The sequence below is a fragment of the Lepisosteus platostomus genome, chromosome 4 (assembly GCF_059453375.1).
Source record: "Lepisosteus platostomus isolate fLepPlt1 chromosome 4, fLepPlt1.hap1, whole genome shotgun sequence".
NCBI classification, from domain to species: domain Eukaryota; kingdom Metazoa; phylum Chordata; class Actinopteri; order Semionotiformes; family Lepisosteidae; genus Lepisosteus; species Lepisosteus platostomus.
In genome coordinates, this window is record NC_142614.1 from 28730923 (window position 1) to 28745296 (window position 14374).

The 14374-nt window shown below is 35.2% G+C and overlaps 1 protein-coding gene across 2 annotated transcripts in view; it reads left to right on the plus strand.

Moving 5' to 3' along the window:
• fer (fer (fps/fes related) tyrosine kinase) overlaps positions 1 to 14374 on the plus strand; it is a 136535-nt gene that overhangs the window by 106166 nt on the left and 15995 nt on the right. For both annotated transcript variants that reach the window (XM_088629341.1, XM_088629342.1), the window contains one exon: positions 3438 to 3561. In XM_088629341.1, the coding sequence (XP_088485467.1) occupies positions 3438 to 3561 (124 nt within the window). The remainder of the gene's footprint in view (positions 1 to 3437; positions 3562 to 14374) is intronic.

Below are 14374 nucleotides of genomic sequence, written 5' to 3' on the forward strand. Positions count from 1 at the left end.
CTCACTCACAGCCCTGTATTGGATGAAGTGATAAGAAAATGGATGGATGGTTAATCCTTATTATTTCTATCAATGTCACCTGAGAAAAAGAAAATAAATCTTCCACTTTTTTTTCACATTTTTGGGAATGTAGTCTGCTCCCTAAATTGTTTTTACCCAGTACAGTTACCTTGCTTCTTACTCGCTATGTGCTGCTGTTTAATCCTCTCCTTGTCTCCACCACCAAGATTAATAACATGTTGCCAGCACTTTAGCCTCCTCCTAAATCACCCTATTGATTCATTGGATACACCAAAATGTAGTATTGATGCTCAAACTCTGTAACATTAAATTCTGTCATCCATGCGCTTTTGAATACTAACAATTTCTGCATCTGCATATATTCTTTACATATGGTTAACCAAGCTGCTTTTATTTTTCGCTGCCTTTTTTAACAACTTGCAGGTTTGCATTGTAATTGAACATTTTTCTTGTGATTATAATCAACTCAAATGCAAATCTAGTTAAAGGAATTACATAAAAAGTACTTTATATTTTTATGTAATGCCTTATTATTAGATTTGCATTAGAGGTGCTTTTAAAAACTGTATAACGCTCTGAGAGGCCTAAACACAAAGGCTCTATCCTCATAGATCTTCTGTTCTTTCTATATGATCGTTATAAAGTAGATTAAACTTGTTTTATTAACTTGCACTATGTGGCATTGAAATGAACTAGAACTTTTTTCTGATGTTGTATGGTATTGTGCTCCTTGCAACAAGACAGTTGATTAGCTCCAGAATCCCCAATTGCACTTACCTCTTTCTTCTGTTTCATTGGCTTCTCTGCACTATTTTGTTTCTAAAACCATTATTATGCTTTTTTGCAGTCTAAATTGAAACTGAAAATTCTCCATTTATATTTTTCAGTAAATGTATGAAATATCTTGTTCTTTGTCTGTTCGATTCTTCTTTCTAAATAGAGCCTACAAATGTTCCACTACTAAGATCATTTGACCCACTGTCAAAAGTGAGCCACTCCCCTTTTTGACTGACTGGCTTGAAAAATAGTTTTTAAGATAAGATCACTTTATTAGCTATATACAATTTCTTGCATTAGGAATTTGTCTTTTTGCATACCCCAGCTTGCTCTCCATGAGACACACAGACAGGGAGAGAAACTTGGGGTCAGAATGCAGGGTCAGCCATTTATACAGCACCCCTGGACCAGCTGGGGTTAAGGGCCTTGCTCAAGGGCCCGATGGAGTAGGATTCCTCTGCCGGCCGCAGGATTTGAACAGGCAACCTTCCAGCCACAGGTGCAGATTCTTAGCCACAGTGCCACTGCTCTGCCAAAAGGAGACGAGCACGCCCAATGTGTAATTGCAGTGCTTCCATGTTCACTGAATCTGATACTGCACAAGCCTCTAACCTCAGCTTCTGTCTCTCAGGTTCTTCTGTTTGGTTACCACAATCATCTGCTGTCCTTCATACCAATGTTCAGCTTTGAGATCACACCACTGTCCCATATCCACTCAAAATGCCATCATGTCAGTCTCCAACTCTCTTCCTGTAATTCATGCCCCTTTTCAACTTGTACCTAAAGGCGAAGCCCACCTCCCTTGACTTTCATCCAAGTTGAATCTTCCAGCATACAGTTTCAAAAAGAGTGATCTTGATCACTTGAGTAACAACCTTATCTCACCAAATTGTTTTTTCTTTTATATTGTGTTTAATTTTAATTATATTTTGTTCTTCTAAATCCTTAAATACCTCTGAATACTATAGATTTTCCTTTACATTCAACATTGTTATTCTTCTTTTGTTACCTTACAAATTTTCATCCTCCCCAAATCCTTCACGTACACTAGTTGCTAACATTTTAAAATAGTTTTTCCCGTCTATGATCTGCTGCCTCACAAAATTAATTATATTGACAATTACCATCTGCCAATTATATCATTGCTTCTTTGTACTGGTGCTGCATTATAGTCAACAGAAAACCTATTATAATATAAAAATGTTTCTAAACAAAAACTAAAATTCCATAATACATAAAAGAAACTATGTGTGCCCCTGGTTACAACGTAGTTGGGTTTTGGTGTTGCAGACTGCCATGGTTAAAGACAGATAGGGATCCAATTGCAGGGACTCGGTGATCCTCCACAGCTAAGTGGTCAAAGCACTCAGGACTTGCTGCAAACAGGCGAAAGGAATGGGATTGTGAATGGATTATAACAGACAGAGGGAAGGAGTTATCAACATTAAAAGCAGGCAGTTGGGGAAACTGCCTCTGGATCGGTTGCTAGAACTCGGGTCTCGGTTGGGGAAAATGCCTGTGGATCGGTTGCTAGAACACGGGTCTCAGGTCTCGGGTTGACGTGTTCTCAGAGCAGAGACAAAGTGTAGCACTTCTTGAAAATAGCTCAGAATGTCAGAGCACCAATCAAGTGGCTTAAATTGTATTAAATAGAGGAGATCAATTAGATGATAGGGTGCACTGGTAGGAGAAATGATAGAGTAACGACCAAAGTGTGTTCGAATGCAGTTGCATGAGAATGTTGCTATGCTCCTGGGGCAACCAAGGACTGCAGTCCCCTTTATAATTCTGTCCTCATCTAGAAACAAACATAATTGGCCATATGTCCATCTTTCTTATGATTGCCAGTCTTTCCTTTGAAATAGTTTTGCTTCAATGTATAATTACACCCCTTTATAATACCACCCTAGTTTATTGTCTGCAGCTCTGACAGGCTTTGTGTAATGCTCAAAGATACTGTAACTAGCTTATTATGTTATGTTAGCAGCACAGATTTCTTTCTGAATATTTTTAGATATATTGCCCACACCTGACAAAAAACAAAAGTGTTGAAATGGCTACGGCTTCTGAAGTCTTACTCTCCTCTGCAAGTCACATTGAAGTTGCCATAATATTGCAAAAATTAGTTTTGATCCTTTATTTAACAATCTACAACAATCAAGAATAAATTTTCATTTGCAATGATGACTTAGATAACAATAATCTCCCATCACAATGGAAGAGTTCACATTTATACAGCTGGTCATTCACAGTTACAATGTTAGTGAAATATCCTGCTCAGGGCCATAACAGCAGTTGTGTTCCCACAAGGAAGTTATGATCAAATTGAAAAATATTGCAATATATGTACAGCACATTGTCTGTAAAGGTAAAATTCAAGCTTCATGTGAAACCAGGTTAAGGTGAAATACACATGGATATTAACAGTCAACTTAAAAGAATTCAAAATATTGCAAATTAAAAGCAGGCTAACACTAGGCCATAAGTCTGCAGTGTAAATTAAAATAACCGTTTGACTCAATTTGTGTTGGTAAAGAAAACAAAAAGTGAACTGATATCTCTATTTAGCACATAACTCACTCTTGAGCAATATGAGTTCTATGAAACCTGATTATGTGCATCATTTTTTTCCCTTTTAGGGGGGGATTTCTTGTCCTTTCTTAGGAAGAAAAAAGAAGATCTAAAAACAAAACAGCTGGTAAAGTTTGCTTTAGATGCTGCTGCAGGTATGGCGTACCTGGAGTTAAAGAACTGCATACACAGGTAAGGGGATTTTGATTCACAGTAGAAGTGAATAGGTAAAGCTAAATTCTAGTACTGCGTAATGCAAATCTGTTATTGCGTATATAAAACATCCAGACTAACAGACTAACTTAAAACTATTTTTAAATAGCACATTGTTATTCAGGCTGGTTTGATTTGTGTAAGTTTTTTTCACCCAGTAGGCTAGTGCTCTTCTGGGAGCTCTTCTGTTTGTCCTGATAACGTTCATATAATTATTCATTTTTAGACATTCATATTAGATCTAGCATGGGCTTCAATCACTTCAGTTAATCAGTTCAGGAGAGAGCTTTTTGTATTAGTACAGGAGCTGAATGACTATTGTTTGCATTTTCTCAGTACATTTATATCTTACAATACTCTAAATTGATTGTTAGCATACTAAGACGTTTTCAAGTGGCGAAAAAATTAAGTGCGTCATTGTATTGACTAGTTATCATTTTGAAAGCAATCCAAAACATAAACTTAGAAAGTTGCCATCCTAGTTATGGGCTTATTAAAGTAATGATGTCTTGTTACTTTGGATTCTTCTCAATTGCATTCTGTTTAGAATTTTACTGAACAGTTTGTTTTCTGACTTCATGACCTCCAAGAAGATGTTTGATTTGTAGTGAGAGCTTGTATTAGTCTGTTTATTTTCATGATCATTCCTTTAATATTTTTCTCCATTTTCTTGAGGGATGAAGTGCATTATGGCTTATCTATTATTAAACTCAAAAGAATCCAATTTTCTAGCTCCATTGATACAATGCTGTATTCTTTATGGCACCCTTTCTTTTTGCATTACCTTGGCTACATTTCAGAGAGCTTTGCAATTACTTAGTGTAGAAGCAAACATGACAGCTGCACAGCTTAAATAATAGTAGGAAAAAAGACACTGTCCTCCAGCAATCTTCTCCATTTGTTTAGGGTTAGATTCTACACAGGTCCTTGAAAAACATTCGAGGCCTAGAATTTTTAATTTGTAAATTCAAGGTCTTAAAAGTACTTTGAAATGGCCAATTTTGTCCAGGGTGCCTGGAAGTTCTTGGATTTATTCTGTCTCATATCCATTGTAACAATCCATGAAAAACTTAATCAATTTTAAATATTTTCAGTCTTCCACTTAATTGTTCAGCCTTCTAATTGAGACTTCTGTAGAGAAAATATTTTGTGGGTCAATACATTTTTTTGTGTGCAATCAAAACCTCATTTCTACCTTTAAAAAGATCTTACAGACGCATTGAAACATCATTTTTGCTTGATGCGATATTGGAAAACAATGTATAATGGACCTGACATAAGGTTCAAGGAGAATATAAGAAATGTTAGAAACAAGACCAATCTAGCTTGTTGTGTTTCTTGTTAAAATGGTGAAAATCTGTTTTAGGGGTTTAAGGTAGGGATGCATGCGAATCATTTATGTAATGAAGAAAATAAAAGGGGAAAAAAGGATCAGAGTTGAAAAAGAAAGTAGAAAATAAAATGAAAGTGGGATGTCGGGCAGAGAATGAGAAATTATAGATATAGGCAAAAGAGACCATAGCACTGTATGAAACTAGAATTCTGTATTGTATTTTACTTGGATTTTTGCTTTCGTGGAAGGTTTTCCCTAATAAATTATTTGTCATTAGAAGGTACCTTGAATATTTTAAATTTTAGTATTACTTCAGATAACAACTTTGCTTTTACTTTTTTAAAATCTTACTCCTTGTATCTGACCTAAATCTGACCTTGGGTGCTCTCTGCATGGAGATTGTATGTTGTCCCCGAGATTGCATGGGTTTCCTCCCACAGTATTGGTAGGTTAATTGACTTCTGGAAGATTGGCCCTGGTGTGAATGTGTGCATGACTGTGTCTTTATGTGCCCTGTAATGGACTGGCATCGATCAACGGAATGGGGGGATGGAAGAAAGGTTTGCATCCCAGCAAAGTGAACTGAGCATTTTTTTCCAATTGATTCTTAACTTGTTTCAGCTTTAACAATGTGACTAAGGAGCTTGTTCCTGTTCCAGTTTTGAAACCACTTTCCCTTAGTTTTCATTTCTGTCTTCTGGTATGTATTAATACTGTTGACTCTGTACAGGGTTAAGTTTGTCAATGCATGGGACCTCTGAATACTTAAACCAAGGTACCTCCTAGTAATCTGTGTTCAAGAAAAAAAATGTTCTTTTACCTTAAAAATGCATAACATGGTCTATTTATTCTGGACTGATTCTAGAGGAGCAATATCTTTCTTGTAAAAATATAATGTTAAAATGAGGAAAACAGGTGAGAGAACCGTTAAGTAGCTGTGATATTATGATATGTTTCCCCAATTATATGAGGAGTTACAATTTCTCACAATGACCACATCTTCCTTTCCATTTCTTTATGTCATTAAAAAAAGACTTAATATAATTAATATGAGAATCCCAGAGTCTGTAGCATACACCTTAACTTTTAAGTCCAGTTTGGCACCTGGCCTTAAAATAAATTATTATGCCACATGCTGGTAGTAATGTTTTTTAAAAAAACTACACATTTGCTCACACTTATACAAGCTCTGCTCTGCATAGAACTGTGATAAAATGCAACGTCTTGTGTACTACAAAAAATAATTAATGGGGATCCTATTTCTTGAATTTTACAGTTTATACGTATATAGGACTTAAGGACTTGAGTGATAATAATAAACAGAACATCTGTTTTCTGTACAACTATCCCTTAAAGCACACCCATTGATTTATGTATAAAACTTTTGTAAGAGTATGTTTTTATTCACTTGTGTGGCACAAAAAAGAGGATGATTAGAGAGGCCTCTACTGGAAGTAATGAAAGTGTAAGTACCTTTCACACAGGACTGGCCCTTTTTGTCTAGTAATAACATACTTACAGTACTTTAATTGGCATCTTAGTGTTTCTGTTTCATTTTATTTGAATTGTCTGAAAATTTAACATTCTCAAATTCACTTATTTGTGATTTGGTGTGGGTGATGGGGTCTTGTACTGAAGAAGAGCAGAGCAGGGTGGTTTTTAATTGCAACTTTAAAATTAGCAGTGCAGCAGACTAGGATTGCAAGTCAAATCCAGCTAGTGAATGATCCTCTCCCTGTCTCCTTACCAAGTACCTACTACCCAGCATCTGCTGCTCTATCTGTTTTTATCATTTCTAATGAACACTCCGGGTTCTATGTTAGCGGTGTTTGGAGAAATGACAGGCTGGAAATGACTTCAGAGGCACTGTGTTAGTTTTATTATTTCATTACAGTGGCATGTGCTAATCACAGTGGCAAAAAACGAAAGTGCGGGCTGGACACAAAGGAGGTATTCATGTTTATTTTACCCGCTTACAAAAAATGTATGATGATTGTTTTTTTATTTACTCAAACAATGTTATTTTAATTAACAAAGCCAATTCCTTAGTACTTTAAGTATCACGTAAAATACTTATGTATTTTAACCAGGCACACAATATACTCTCATACATAATGTGAAGGTATAGGGGAGGACTTGGTTATATGCATATTTGGCTATTCACAACTGAACCCTCACGAATGTACTGTACACACCTAATGTGTTATATTCATAGTGACAGTTGCAGCTTCTATATATTAAGCATTTCACTTTTTCACAATTTCTAAGATGAGTACATTGGTTTTATATTGGTATAAAGTAAATGTTTTGTCTATAAAATCAGAAATCCCAGACTTTTCCCTGCTATAACAAATTGCTAATGATGTGAGTTGTCCAGAAAACATATATAATATATTCTTTTATTATAGTGTGTTTTGGGGCTAAAAACATTCATGATTTAACAGACATTCAGCAATAACCGACTCACCTTCTCCCCTATTAGTCCATAAACCAAGTGTTACTGTATAGTGACATGACTCAGTCGACTTGTCTGTCATACAACTGGACCTCAAAGTCAGAACAATTCATATGTTCTAAGGTCATAGCAGACAAGTCATTAACTAAATTCTGTGACGTTTTAGTATGCAGTGTGCGTGCGATCATGCATATTTTGTTATTTCACAAATATATGTATATTGACCTTTGCATTTACTTACTACTGTGTAATAGTTGAAGAAGCATTCTCCTTAATTTGATTTTTAATTTAATGAAGTTCTGAAGCTATCAAATCATGGCAAATCATGCATGTAGTGTATTCCTTTCATCCACGATGAGTGCACCTTGCAGGTTTCTGAATCATTACCCAAAAGCATCAGTTATTTATGATTGCAATCTGAGGATGTGGCGCACTACATTTTTGATTTTGTAGTTGTCTGTAGTTGTTGCAGCTTTAGGTGTGTTCTTCAATTAAATCAGCTAGAACTAAAAAAGAAAGCATTGCTGCTTTGTAATCCTAGGACGTTTTATGTCCACTAAATGTCTTTATACACACTATATATAAATGTGGGGCACCACATTATAAAATTATTTGGTGTTTTTGTACAACTAAACCAAAATACTGTTATATCTTGGTAACTGGTACACATACAAAAGGAACAATGAGAACCGTGATCCTGTATAGAGAAGTGGTACAATAATGTTTCAATGGGTGTGATAATGTTTTTTTTGTATTAGATTTGTTGTAACAGAAAGAATAAGGTTCTGGAGCCCAAAATGAAATTAAACAGATTAGTTTATTGCATGCGAAGTATTGTTCAAAGTGCCGGTACAAACTTCCAGTTTATATAGGGTTTTCTTGACGCTTCTGATGTCACTCGTTATTATGGTAAAGGGGGGAGGTCACGTGTTTGGCCAGTTTACAGCTTTTTTGGCCAAATGGTCAGGAATTAACTCCCCAGGGGTTTTCCTAGCTTGCATCTGGAATGCTTATCAGTTAACCCCCTTCCTGCCATAAACTCAAGCCTTAGAAGTCTAATCTTCATGCAGAAAGGACTTAAAATTAACCCCGTCTTCACATCTTGTATCTTACTTCAGATTATTGTAATGTTAGTGCCCTTTGTACCATTGTTTCCATAATATTGTTTTGCTCATTGTGCTGTTTTTACACTGGTCAAGTTTCATTGCTCAATTTTCATAATAATGGCTTTTTGAAGAGGACAAGTAACATGATTTGCAGTCATTATAAATATTGTTGTATATAAGTCAGATTAGGATCTGTAGAATTATTAAATCAGATTTAATTTGATGCTTGTGCCATGTGTTGTTTTACTACTAAAACCGTCAAAGGTCTTTAAAATGTCTACCCAGTTGACTTCTTCAGAATCAGTAGTGCGAGAGGGGACAGACAACAAACTGAAACTAGGGGGAGATGCATTAAAATGGAAAATATCAAGAAGTTATTTAGTCTGAGTTTTTTAAAAAGCTACCTAGTCTTTTGTTGTCAGTGCTCCCGAGATCAATTAGATGCTAGCAACCAAATAAGATAGAAGAGTCAAATGCCCTCCTGTCATATGTAGCCGTTGTGTATTTAGGATTCCCCAGAGTATGTAATCTTGAATTTCACAAAGATTAGAATTCTTTGTTAGTCTTTAATATTAATTGTACTGCTTTATCTGTGTTACCTCAGGTGACGATGTTTTCTACTTAATCTCCTATGACCCACTTTAAAATGTGATGTGGTATTGGGAGCTTTTTTCTGTTAATGGTACCATTGAGAAAATGACTAAATAACTCTTTATGACTCATTTGCAATAGTGTCCACTGTCTTGACCGTTCATTTGTCAAGTTGACCGTTCATTTGTTATCATTGTTGAATAATTTAGGCAACGAGTTTACCTAAGCACTGGGTACAATAACGTGATGTACTTCCAAGTGATAGAAATGTACATGCATTGAAAAAAATGATCTGTTAATTCTCCATTTTAACTACATGTAAATCACTATGTGATTACATTTCTCTTTATTGGATGTATCTTTATATGTTATCATACATTTGTGGTCCTTTATAAAGATAAGAACCTTTATAAAGACAATGAAAACTAAGCCAGTAATACAAATGTACCAAAAGAGGTTCTTAAAATGAAAAATGTCAAGTCTCCCAATTGTGTATTTGAAAAGAGTACAGGATAATTTAATGTAAAGGGTAGATAACAGTTCACCTTCAGGGTTAAGACAGCGGTGAAATATTTTCGGATTTACTAATAATGACTTTTCATTTTCATGTCGATGGCCTAAGGTATAGATTTTTATAAATTACTACATGAATCCTTCGCAAAAATGGGATAAGCCTTAGGCTATTTAAAGCTTCCTTGTTAAAGGAGGAGACATGACAGAACAAATCAAGGGCATCACTCAGGCAGCCTCCCTGCAGATTTGCTCTTCTAAGTAACATCAAAATTGCAAGCGCTTGACAACCCATTATTCTGAGTTACTCAGTCCCTGCCCATTAGCAACCCCATCGGTGTCAGTATGATATAATACTAGACTCATTTGGCACCATTCAAAAAAAGCATTGGTGGTTTTAAAGTTGGGTATTATGTGTTGATTCAGAAAGCGCAATCCTGTAGCATGTTTTTCACTGCCCTTTGTTTTCCAGGCTGAATGAATCAAAGCCTTTATGCATTTGCTTTCAGTGGTGGTATACTTGTAAAACATAAAAGGGTCCCTCAAATTAATTGGGGCGATGCTTTTTGTTTAAAGGTGTTTTAAGTAATTGCAGGATTGACGTTTTTTTAATTTTGAATGAATTGTCTTAATCCTTAACTATTTACTTTTGGAATACAGAGATTTAAGAATTTATTTTTAAACATGTCTGGATCCATCAAATTTTAAATTCTTCATAATTAGCAGAAACTAACAGCCCTGTTTTCTTTTTAACAGCATCATTGCAAAAGGGCAGGCATAACCTTGCTATGTTATTTTAGAACATAAATCCTGGGTTTGATTCCAGCCCTGGTCTTCAGTGTTTAAATGTTCTGTTCATATTGATGGGGCTTTTGCTAGTTGCTCCAGTTTCCTCTCAAAGATATGCTTTCTGACCAGGCTAGAAGTCTCCATGTACTCTCAGACCTCTCTTCTGGGATTTCCCCCACCCCAACCATCAAAATAAAAATATTCATAGTTTTACATATTCACAATAGCAATGTGTTGAGAAAATCTAATTTGAAGATTTCAGATTTCAAAGTTACAGTATATGACATTACCATGAGATGTCTCCTCATAACCCAGCAATACCAACTGTTTCACCAAGCTCTGCACTCCATGCAGCAATAAGGCTGTGTTGTAATAGACCTGAAGTGTAATGGATCACATGGTAATATGCACTAAACTGATGGGGCTGTGCTATTGTGAGTTTCCACTGTAACAGGATGTGTGGAGTCTTTGTCTTGTAGTAATGCCGTGATATGGTAAACAACACATCAGGATTCCCGAGTCAGCTAACTCGAACTTTTTGTATCTAGAGATCCTAAAATTCTTCAAACACATAAATCAACTTTTATCTAGTTCAAGAAATGGGATAGTATGAAAAAAAAATTGGGACATTCACCCTTTAGGTGAAAAATACCCTATTCTTTAACTAGCACCAAGGCTCCCAGTAAAAGTGTGAAGGTTAAGAAGGCATAAAACACATGAAAGTAAGTTTTCTAGTGACATTGAATTTTTGAGCAACAAATAAGCATATGTCTGCATATTTTCATTAATAAACAATGCTTAATGATCTGTAAAGTTTTGTTACTCTTTCATTAATAAATGAGGCTTAATGATCTGTTTCTTTGCAACTTTCGTAGAATGTTTTAAATATGAATAAACTATTTCTACATATTTTCAGCATTTATAAACAATGCTTAATGGTCTGTAATTTTTATTTCCCAATTTTTTAAATAAATATGTTGTTGTGTCATTACTTGCTTTTATTGGGTTATGTGGTACAATTTAATGTGATTTTTATTTAATTTGGTAAACTTAATGTAAGTAATCTAAATGTGAGATATTTATGTTTATCTATTAAGCAGTAATTGCAAGGCACTGGAAGGATCTCACAAGAGGAATAATTCTGGGCATTCATGCAACAAGCTCTTCATTGAACACTGTGGCTGCATTGGATATGATATCCATTTAACCACTCTCCATCTTCCAAGTGTGTCTGTAATGGGAGTATTTCAGTAAAGCACACTTTGAAAGTAAATCTCCATTAGCAAGCAGGCCATGAATGATTGTGACTGAAAGCATCTATAACACATTGTGACAAGCACCATTGTGTACGCTGCAGTCAGACTCATCTTTGGACAAAGCATTAATTTCTTCTGGAGAAATCTGGAGGGATTTAGGCATGATACCTGTTAGACATAAGACATAAATGAATTAGATCATGGGATGTTAAAGATGACTTTTCTCAGAAACTAAAACTGGTTTTAAATCCTTTATACAAACTTTTTTTTATGAACAGTGTTAGAAAACATTTTTCAGGGGGATTTAAACTTAAAATTGTTTTTGTCCTTATACTCATCTAAAAAGTAAACTTGTAAACTCTTCAAACTCCTGTTGGTTGCAGGTCACCTTCAAATATTGAGGTTTAAAAGTCTTAAATAATTGATTTCTGATCTTTATACTTTTCTTTTGTATACAAGGTTATAGTTTTTGTTACCCCAAAATTTCACAGTGGTATGTATAGACAATGCAGTGGAATAAGCAGAATGTAAATATTTAATGCTTTTTCAATGGATGCCACTAAAACAAAACTCTTAGTGATCAACTTTTCATGGGGACATACAGTGGTGTGAAAAAGTGTTTGCCCCCTTCCTGATTTCTTATTTTTTTGCATGTTTGTCACACAGAAATGTTTCAGATCATCAAACAAATTGAAATATTAGACAAAGATAACACAAGTAAACACAAAATGCAGTTTTTAAATGAAGGTTTTTATTATTAAGGGAAAAAAAATCCAAACCTACATGGCCCTGTGTGAAAAAGTGATTGCCCCCCCTGTTAAAACATAAATAAAACTGTGGTTTATCTTTGGAAAGCTGAGTTCAATTTCTCTTGCCACACCCAGGCCTGATTACTGCCACACCTGTTCTCAATCAAGAAATCACTTAAATAGGAACTGTATTTACACCACTGTATTTATATTTTTTTATTTTTGGGTGTAGCCAGAATTTGGAAATTCACTACTTAATGTTTTGCTCAATTTATAATTGCAGTACAACCACATGCAAAAGCCAAGATGTTTTTGATTCTGTCAACATCTGTATGTTTACTTTTTTCCACTTTCCCTATTGTTAAGAAAAACAGAATACAAACTTGTCTGGTGCTGACATCTCTGTGTATTCTCTGTCTCTGTATACTATTGAAAATTTTACCATTTCATTTGTTTGTGTGGAAGTTATTACTCTACACCTTTTGCTAGTCTTGTCATTTATTAATTTACTTTTCCTTTACTTACCTGCACTATTGTTACTTGCTCTTTTTAAAGGAAAGCTTTTATATTATCACAATGTCCGCTTAGCATATAATAATGATAAAGGGACTTTATCATATACATTATATTTTATGACATCTACAAATAGAAATCAAAACATAATTGTGATCTAATTGCAGATTCATTCTTAATATGCCATAATGGTACGCTTAGGGCAAATCACAACATTTACATTTATTTTTTGCTTAAGATCCAAAAAAAAATTGTGTACTTAAGAACAATCTTGAACTAAAGTTACATCCACTTACTAATCATTGAAGATGAAGGGAAGGAGGTGGGTGAAAAGGAATTTTATGGCTTGAGACAATTGAGACATGGATTGTGTATGTGAGGGAGAATGGGCAAGAAAAGACTTAAGTGCCTTTAAACGGGGTATGGTAGTAGGTGCCAGGCATGCTGGTTTGAGTGTGTCAAGAACTGCAACGCTGCTGGGTTTTTCAAGCTCAGCTGTGTCCCATGTGTATCTGGTCCACCACCCAAAAGACATCCAGTCAATGGCAGGCTAGTGGTCCAAAATGGCTCGTTGAAGGAGGCTGACATGAATTGTGCAGATCAACAAACAGTCTACAGATGACATTCCAGTACAACATTAGTGCCCAAAGAGCCATAAAAGAATACACAATTTGTTGCACCTTGACACGAATGGGGTATGGCAGCCAACAACATTACATAAGTTCCACTTCTTTATGCAAAAAAACCCCAAGAAACTGTGGTTGCAGTGGACTAAGGAATGAAATCTTTGGACACTGGAGGATTGGAAAAACATTGCCTGATATGACGAATCCTGGTTATGAATCCCAAGCTATTTGTAGTAGAGATCCACTACCAGCCAACTCAACAAAACTGTGGAACACTTTCAACAGAAAAGTCTCAATTCATCAGGGCATGGACTCAACAAGATGTTCTTTTCTGAGGGCAAAAGGGGGTTCAACCCAATATTAGGAAGGTAATTTTTTGTGCACTCAGTGTACTCCAATTCTAACTGAAACTGCCTGACATTTTTGCACAGTTGAGGAATCGGTCAGAATTAAGGACATAAATTGCACGCTATGAACAAGCACCTTTAGTGAATTGGGAGTTCTTAAAATTCTAGTTTAATGTCAAGAATGTTTACGAACTGTAAATTAAACTATACTACTACCCATGCAAGACCCTTTGTTCAGAATTCAGAGGGGATTTGATAAACATGTCAAAGTAAGCAATAAAAAATATACTAAAATGCCATAAAATAATTTTTTTATTGACTTCAAAAGAAGAAATAGTACAAGATGAAATTTTGGGCATTTATGCTGTAGTGCCCTTTAAATTATTATGTAACTTACTTGTTATGGTCTCAGTGTATGCTTTGTCCATTGTGTGTCAAATCGCTAAAGTATACTATATGCTCGTATTGAAATTTGTTAGTTTATACAAAGGCAAAATTATAGAAGTGCTCAACATGT